General features: G+C 41.6%; 1 protein-coding gene across 10 annotated transcripts in view; it reads right to left on the minus strand.

The window, feature by feature from the left end:
• The window catches only part of DNM3 (dynamin 3), a 510,735-nt gene extending 501,395 nt beyond the window's left edge, over positions 1-9,340 (minus strand). For 5 of the 10 annotated variants that reach the window (XM_044757590.2, XM_070498078.1, XM_070498079.1 and 2 more), the window contains exon 1: positions 9,001-9,336. In XM_044757590.2, coding sequence (XP_044613525.2) covers positions 9,001-9,161 — 161 coding nt within the window. In that variant the 5' untranslated portion in view covers positions 9,162-9,336. Of the gene's footprint in view, positions 1-9,000 lie in introns of all 10 variants that reach the window. The other 5 variants (XM_044757592.2, XM_070498077.1, XM_070498080.1 and 2 more) reach the window with 2 other exon arrangements.
• Positions 9,341-9,595: the final 255 nt, after the last annotated feature.

The following is a 9,595-nucleotide window of genomic DNA, read 5'->3' on the forward strand; positions in this document are numbered from 1 at the left end:
GATGGCCCCAGATTCCACAGGCGGAGGGCTCAGTCCCATAGGATTGACCACACACACACACACACACACACACACACACACACACACACACACTTGGAAGCCAATTGCAAGCCCAGGTAGTTATCTGAACTTCTGAGCAACTGCTGTAAATCAGAGGTTCCCACACCCTCCTTCTTGGGGTCAATTAATTTGCTAGAGCAGCTCACAGAACTCAGAGAAACATTTTCTTACTAGATTACCAGTTTATTATACAAGGATATAACTCAGGAACAGCCAAGTGGAGGACATGCACAAGGCAAGGTCTAGGGAAAGGGCCTAGGACTTCCCTGCCCTCTCCGGTGTGCCACTCTCCCCAAATCTCCACATGTCCACCAAGCCAGGAGCTTGCCAAACCCAGTCCTTTTGGGTTTTATGGAGGCTTCATTATATAGTCATGATTGATTAAATCATTGACCATTGGCCACTGATTCAACCTCAAGACCCTCCCCTCTCCGCGGAGGTTGGGAGCTGGGACTCCAACCCTATAATCACACGGTTGGCTCCACTTCGCTAGGAACCAGCCTCTATCCTTAGGTGCTTTCCAAAAGTTACCTCATTAACATAACAAAGGACATCATTATCATTCTCAACACTTAGGAAATTCCAACAGTTTGGGGAGCTCTGAACCAGGAACTGTGGACAAAGACCAAACATAAATGCAAAATATATTTTGATCATCTGAATGACCAAATATATATTTTTCTTATAAATCACAATATTACAGTATCATTTATTGAATGCATAACATAGGCCATACACTTCATACCATCTTACTAGAACTCACATGCAGGTAAAAAAAATGAAGTCTGTATCATTATCCTTATCCTGCAGATGAGGAAATTAAGCCCCAGTGAGGTCCAATGCCCTGCTGAGGAGCCGTGCTACTAGCAGGGGTCAGAGGTGGGACTGAAACACCAGTCAGCAAAGCCAGCACTCTATCACCAGGATACGAGGACTCCTTTTCAAATACTTGTAACCACAGTCCCTCCAGGACCAGTTCAACCAACCGCATCCCACCAACAGAGTAATTAAGAAATTGTCTTTCAGAAAGTTTGCAAAGTCACATAGCAAGAGCATGTGCAGAAGAAGAAATCTTGACCTGAAATGACCGCAGAACCAAAGATTCTCCTCCCCACAGAACCAAAGGACTAGGACATGACTGGAATCTAAACCTTGGACTCTTATCAGAAGCGAGGGGTCCATCATTCAGGAAGATCTAGTGTTAAAATTCTTCCCCACCTTACCATAAATGTTTAGAGCCTCATGATAAATGTTTAGAACCTTACCATAAATGCTTGAAGTCCACCAATCAAAACTTGTCCCACCAGTGTTTCCATGTGCCAGCCTATTCTTTCTAACCTCTTAAACTTCACCCCAAATCCTGAATCAGGGAGACAGATCTGATGGCACACGCCCCCTGTCTCCCTGCAGACGGATCTTGCAGAATAAAGCTGATCTCTCTTCCTAAAGGCTGATGCCATAATTAATTGGCTTATTTATGCACATCAGGCAAGAGAACCCCAATTTTGTGTGGTAACATACTGGCTTTCTGAGGATCGAAGAAAACAAACATCATAAATAAGATCAGGCACCATCAAATTACTTATTAAATGGATTAGTCTTTTCAATTCCAAGGCCGTGGAACAATAGATAATGAGACCCTTCAGAAGCCCTCCCACTTCTAATAGGTATGCATGTATTACTCATGGGTGTATCTTGATCTTGAAGCAGTGGGAAATGAAAATGAGACACTATCACAAAACAGCACTGAGGCACACACTTTAAACTCCAGGAAAGAGAGGAGTTTCATCAGCGATATTAGAGAAAAACAGGATCTAAAGCATGGTTATCATTAATATAACTCATGGGTTAAATATATCATCTTTTTCCTCAACAACTATCTTGTCTTTCTTATCAACTAACATTAAAGATTTAATACAATATTAACACTTGTTGAAATTAATTGTTAAAATAATTTCTGACATCAATGGACCTCACTCTAAGAATACAAACACCAAAAAGTAAGAAGATGAAACCGGAAAACTGAAGGGTAAGGATTTACTACCCAAATATATGTTTTATTTTACCAAAAAGTTCACCCATTTCTTTAAATAGTAACCTTGCCATTTATATTATTTATTTGTACACAACTTTTCAGAAGCTTTCCTTGGTTGGAACAAGGCCTATCAGCGACCATCACAGGCACAACTTTCCAGCTTGCCCACCTGGTGGGAAAATATGCATAATGTATGAAAACACCAACTATGCCATTTAGTCTTTTCCTGGGCCCATCTGTTCCCTAAAAGTCACAATTTACTCTACAGTATATTATCTCAGCCAAATTACCTGGTCTAAGCCTGAGAAAAATCCTGTTCCCTATCTCCTTCGACTATTGCGTACGGGGGAAAAAAATGAAATATCACTGCTGGTGTCCTATCAACAAAAGCAATGGAGGGGAGTATCAAGGAGGAGGAAAGACTGGTCCAATGGAAGGGAATGGGAAAAGAGGAGGCCCAGTGAGGGTGCGAGGGAGGCAGGTTAAAACAATAACAGGAGGAAGAGAAGATGATGAACTGATGCAGGGCTCCCAGTTCTGAACACCAAGTTCTAAATTCAACTCTGATTCTGTCTCTGACCTTGAGCAAATCTCTTGGTTTCTCTGTATTCTAATATAGCTCCAGAAAGTTAGCAAAAATTAAGCCAGGAGAAGGTTTCTTACAGAACCTAGTGAAATGCCAGCCCTTGTTACTGATAAAAGAAAAGCTAAGCTAACTATGACCAAAAAGAAAATCACCAACATATCACCAACGTGGTATCAGTAAACCTCTAATCTGTTGGAGCAGTGTTTAACTCAAGAAATGCAAATCATACAGTGTCAACCCTCCACCTTTACTCTCCCCACTTTCTAAACAACACATTCCCTTCTTAGGTTTGCCTTTAGGACATTTTCCTTGACATTTGTCTTCAATTTTCCCCTCTACTTTAAGTAAATGCCTCATTCCTAAAAAAGAAAATAGAATTCCATCTCCCTTAAGTATTAGTGCCTTGGAGGTCCTCATAAAGCAGTTGGTCTGATCTATCCCACTCTCAGCCTTCTCACTGTATCCAGTTATATTTTTAATCTCTCCAACCTCTTTTCTTTCCTGCTACTTATCTCTCCGGCCCTCTCCAATATACAGTGTCTCTTTGTGATAAAGTGACAGCCTAAAATTCAATGCCTTGTTGTCAAGGCAGACACCAAGACACAGATCACTACCTCCCTGCTTTGACATCGATACTTCAGTAGATGCAGCCTTGAGCTAAAATGATGCCGGCTGCCAAATGCACTAGAAACTCATATATTGTCTACTTTCCCCTTATATCCCAATTGAATTTCAGAATTGTAGTTTTTCACAATTAAATAAATTGACATAGTATAAATTATTTTGTCCCAATTAGTTGGCATTATACCCAACTGCCTTCATTTTTCAAACTCATTTGAAAGTTGAAGTCTCATACCTTATGCTGTCAGTTCTCTTTTTATACATACCACAGCCTCTATACATTCATACTTCCTTCTATATTCTTACCCAGTATACTTAGAACTCAGTAAATACATGCTCATCGACTTTACTTGCCCATATTTCTCAAAAGTATCAACAGAACTCACATCCAAGGCTAAATCCCATTTTGGTCACTTACCAGCCACACGACCCTGCGCAAAATTACTTGTTCACTAACCTTGAGTTTCCTCCTCTATTGACATGGGGATGTGAAAACAAGTAATGCCTAGAAGGCACAAAAGCGTTTAACAGCATCAATGCCTGCCACCCGGTGAGGCTAAACCAATACTCACCCCCTTCTTCCTCCCACTTGACATAAATGTGTTCGGTGTAACATACTCCGTTAGGATTTTTAAATTAATGCTGAGAGTGTGAGAAATTGGAAAGCAGACTTAGAGGTAGGCAAAACTTTGGCCATATAGGAAAGTAAACTGGATTATTCCACAGTACCTTAGCTTGAGGCTCTCTGGACTTGGCTTTGGTGGGAGAGGAGAAAACCATCTATTTCCTTGAGCTGCTTGCAGCCATCTCTTAACATTAAATAAATCATAATAAAAAGTAAAACACCATAATTTAACTCCACTTACTAGTCCTACCAAAGGTACTACCTAATATACTAAACACCTAATATACTAAACGTACGTTCCATTAGTAGAGAACCCAACGGCCTACCTTCTAGCATAGCTATGAAGTTTCCGTTCCTCCAAAGTTCTGTATGACTGCGTGCCCAACTTCACTCCTAAAGAAATTAACCAAGTGCATTTTCTGATATCTATTCATCGTAAGTAAGTTTCAAAACAGAGATATCTTATCCAGTCCACTTCACCTAGTTGTATTGCTTCTTAGACATTATTAATAAAAAAAAAAAGAATTAACTTGACTTTGCTAATTAAATCCTACCAACTGTGAATTTGTGATAACCTAAAACATTATGTAACGTTAATTCAGCAAGAATATCTTTGTAATTTCAGTTTTTAGCAATTCACTGTTGGATGAAAAAAGTTCATGTTTTTGATACTTTATTTAAATAGAGGCTTGGGAACCATGAAGCATGATTTTCAACAATTATCACATTTTAATTGTTAGCACCCATTTATCTAACTTTAATACTTGAAAGTTACTTGTTGAAAAATATTCACTAATTCACATGCTTTGATATTTTAAAAAAATCTTTCCCTCAATACAAACCTATTTCTGAATTAAGAAGTTTTACTAATATGAATGCTTCTGTGCCTAATCTCATTTGCAATTAGAGAATTCTTACCTCCTCAATTTTTAAATACTCTCTTGAAATCAGTCAAAGGATTTAAGACTAGATTCGTGTCTATTTAAGCCATATAAATGACTTCTGGGTTTTTTAGAAATTCTCTGGTAATGTCCATTCAACAACAGCATCAAACAGCTCACGTTTAAGGTTCTCCTGCAAAACAACTTTAAGTTGGTGACCAATATATCCATCTTTAGAAAACTCACGACTCAATAAACATATATTATTTGATATTCCCACATTGAAATGATCTCCCCTCAACATAGTCACTTAAAAAAAATCTTTTATTTGGTCTCAATTAATCACAAAACCTATTCTATCTGTGCAAAATTGAAAGTCTATTTACCACTCAGGCTAGAATAAAATAATGTGGAATGCTCTGCCTATATAATTAGCATTAAAGAACTAGTGTTTCTAACAAGTATATCATTAAAAAACATTTGCACATTAGCAACTAGTACAGTTTTCACTTAACACCTCTATAAACAAGTTATATGTACGCTAAACACATACTTAAATAAACAACCCAATTACATACTAGAGCTCCCTTCAAGAATGTCCAACATACTAAAGACAAATACTTATCTTTTAATTAATGTTGTTCCCCCCTAAGGGGTTGCCTCAAATCATCTGTGAAATGAGGCAAGGTAGACAAATATAAATAAATATTAATAAAATCATTAATATAGCAGCTTATTTATTTAGGTGGTACTTTTAAGCGTGGCCGAAGAATGAAGTTAAAAGTATTTATCAGAGGAATTAGTAAATCTCAATATGGAGGGAGCAATATGACACAGAGGTTTTAGAGGATTGGTATAGAGCCCAGACACCTCAGGGTGAATGCTGGCTCTACCACTTTAGGTTAAATTAAACTAGCCTTCAGTCAGTTACTCAAACTCTCTAAATCTCAATTTCCTCATCTGTAAAATGGAACCCATAAGAGCACCTTCCTCTTTGGGGTTTTATGAAGATAAATGAGATTAGCCATGTAAAAGCATCTAGAACAGCACCTGATGCACAGCAAATAAATGTGAACCATTATCATCATCTCACTGCACTGTAAAAAAAAAAAAAAAAAAAAAAAAAGGACGTGAAAGAAGCTGAATAAATTCAATTCTTCCATACAGAAACCAGACCAATGGGCAGACCCCAAGCCAGCTAGTGAACCCCTATATTCAGACCATGAGTCTCAGCTTTTATTCATCAGACATTAAGCTGCCTCTCACTGCCAGCATATATCTCATCTGAACAACCGAAAGAACAATCTGGTTACTCACACTATATCATTAATATGTAAATTTATCACTTCAGCAAGAAAATCACAAACAAGTGGTTCATTCAGGACTCATTTTATTCATAACAATCTCAAACTTGTCACCCCAAAATTGGTTTTATAGCTACAGTAAATGAAGTAAACACATTCAAATCCAAATTCATTCAGTGGTGTCAAAAAAATTAATATAAACAAACTATCTGAGAGAAGAAGACACAGCTAGTCCACTAAACATGGATTGTTAAATATTGAAGAGAAAATGCATCATTATTTTGAAGAGAACAAGCTTAAATGATGAGCAAACACTATTAATTTACACAAGAAATGATCTCTTGTTTTACAACTGCATTCAATAACCGCACATAGGTCAGACTCTTAAAATGAAAACAGCCACATATGAAAGAGGAAAGTTTTATCCTTAAAGGACAGGACCTTATCTTTATTGCAAAATTTCTGAGTAATAAAAAGAAAAAGCTTATAGTAAACATGAGTAGTTTTTTTCGGCCCAGGATGAATCTCTTATCAAAATAGAGAACTCCTTTTTTCCCTAAGGTTGGTCTATAATTAGAAATTAGATTCCTCAATAATTCAATGACTGAAACCTTTATTAAAGTCAAATGACCTTTTTAATTAAATTTTCTCCTAATATATAAGCTCTGCTAGGCAGGTGTCATCTCTACAGATAATAAAGCCTTTATATATTTCTAAAATGAGCTTTCGCTCTATGTTCATCCTTTTCTTTGACATTCTAACACTAATTAATTATTGGTAAAACTTTAAGAAGTATAACAAATTACTAATGCATTCTGGTCAATGCTCTGATTTGTCTAATATTTATAATATCCCTATTTTTCATTCTATCATGAAAAATGTTCAAGCTAAAATATTTCACCCTTCCATATCTCTTTTTTAAAATTCTCTTTACCAAAGAATATAGGCAGTGAGGGGAAATGTGGACAATTTTATTATAGTATTACGTGTGTTAGGATTGAAACCCTGGAAAGAACAACTGAGATATGTGCATAAAATTGAGATTAGGTTCAAAAGCTCTTGCCACAAGCAACGCATTTACAATATAGGCTCATCCAACTAAATATATGAAAGATGCATAAAAATACAGTAATTGCATTTGAGTTATTTAAAAATCTTAATCTTTAAGTTATTTGTTTAAAAAAAGTAATTAAATGTCTATTAAGGCATCATATTAAATGCCCTGGAGCTTGAAAACCCAAAAACACATTGTCATCAAACCTCACTTTCCCTGCTTTAAATTTAGTGAATTTCATTGGCAACAAATCAAAGAAAGTAAAACCCCTAAGTATGTGTCGGTTGTATGTATATTTTTGAAATCACATATCCATCCATCACTTCACCATAAGTCTATGATGACGTCAGCAAAATGCTTTACCATCACTTTTCTCGTCACTCAAAATAAATGACAAAACTGAGACAAAGTGATTGACTTACTCAAAGATGCCAGCCAACTGTCAGCAATTTTACTTTTTTATTAGGTTTCTTAGCTTTCTAGTTCATATGGGGGGGGGGGGTGGACAACCAAGAGTAACATCTGAGAGAGACAGCATGATCTCGGAAGAAAGAATATGCACTTTATGGATACTAACATTCCCAAAGAGATGTGGGAATATCTAAATTTCACACATCATCAAACACTAATCAGATAAAGGAACAGGAACAGGAACCTTCTGAATCCCAAATCACTAACTAGCCAAATAAAAAGAGTACAGCACAATCTCTGGATCGTCCCTGCTCCGGCCCACTCTCTCGGCTGCGGTACATGTCTACCTGGTGTACCACCAGGACAGCTTTCATAACGTTTTCAAATGGTCTTTTCTTTGCAAATGTCTGCACTCCTCAGGCAAGGCCGTAAGGTAACTTAATCCCTCATGAATTGCTCAGTGGATGAAATGCTGATTCCCCATTCAAAAATTAATTCTATATCTTTTTCTGTATTAAGAGTCACGAAGAAATCTATAACTATAATTGAGATTCAGCATGTTATCTTAAAGACTCGCAGGACAAATAAGAGCTTAGGGAACAGAAGACGATGCTGGGGGAGGGGGCGCAGAGAGAGTGCGAGAAAGATGCTGGTCAATTCCGAGATGATGCAGGAATGACATGGCACCTGGACCACATAAGTCCACATCCACCCCCCCTCAGAGTGGCTGCCTCGGTTTCTCTGACATATGCCTGGAGCTGTGAAGAAGTGCACACGCGAACACACCACCTTTTATTCTTCGACTCCTAGGGAGGAGAATGGTGGGGAAGCGTCGCAGGATAAAGCTTCACCACAACAAACGATTTCTTTCTCCTCGCACCCCGCCTCCTCTGCTAGGGGCAGGCGACGACTGTCTCGAACAGTAGACAGCTGAGAGGAGCCGAGAACCAGGGCGAGAAGGAGAGCATCTCCGCGGAGGGCGGGGGGATAAAGCCCCACAGCCTTGCGGACAGCCTCGGGGAAGCGGGGAGGAAAAAACAGGGAGACGTGGAGCCGGGAAACAGGAGAGGGGGACTGGGAAGCGCCCGGGCGCGCTCCGCATCCAGGCTGCCCGAGGCTGGCGCGCTCCGGGCGGGGGAAGTCGAGCCCCGGGCGGACTCCCTCCCCCGACAGCCTGACCGGAGGACGGGGAGGAAATGGCTTTTTATCGCAGGATGAAAGGCAAACAGGAGGGCCACCAGGCGGGGGGGACGGACGATGCCCGAAGCCGGAGGACCGCGCCCGCCCCGCAGACACTGCCGCTGTGCGCTGCATTCCGCCGCAGCCCCGGGTGCACCGTGAGCTCCCGCCGCCGGTCCACGTCCCAACGGCCGGGAGCGGGGCCGCCCCTCGCCCCCCGCCCCCACGCGCCCTGCGCGCTCACCTGCCCACGAAGTTCTCGAGCACCGAGCTCTTGCCGGCGCTCTGGCCGCCCACCACGGCGATCTGCGGCAGCTCCAGCAGGCAGCTCTGTCCCAGCGCCGAGAAGGCGTCCTGCAGACGGTTCACCAGCGGGATCAGCTCCTCCATCTCCCGGTTCCCCATCTTCCTGCGCGGCCGGCCGCCCGCTGGTCCCTGCTCGCCTCTGCGTCCTGGCCCAGCGCCGGGGCCGCGCCGCCCTAGCAGCCGCCGCGCTGGGTTCAGTCGACAGGGTCCAGCGCAGACGTCGGATCCCGCAGCCCGCCCGCCGCTCGGCTCCTGACAGCTAACGGCCCGCAGCGCGCCTGCGCGGGCCTGCGGGGGCGTGGCCTGGCTCCACGACCGCCCCGCCCGCGCCCCGCCGGGCTGCTGCTCCGCCCCAGGGTTCCCAGCCAGACAGCCCCGTCCGCGCGCGCACCACTGCCTCCCAGCTGCGGCTAGATGCCATCGCCCCTGTCTTCTGCTGCCCAGGCTCAGACGCAAAGTTAGGGCACTTGGTCAGGGAATGGCATGAAGTCAGCAGCAGCTGGCGGCACTGTTCCTTTTCAGTGGCTACAAAG

The sequence above is a fragment of the Equus asinus genome, chromosome 25 (genome assembly GCF_041296235.1).
Source record: "Equus asinus isolate D_3611 breed Donkey chromosome 25, EquAss-T2T_v2, whole genome shotgun sequence".
In the NCBI taxonomy this organism is placed as follows: domain Eukaryota; kingdom Metazoa; phylum Chordata; class Mammalia; order Perissodactyla; family Equidae; genus Equus; species Equus asinus.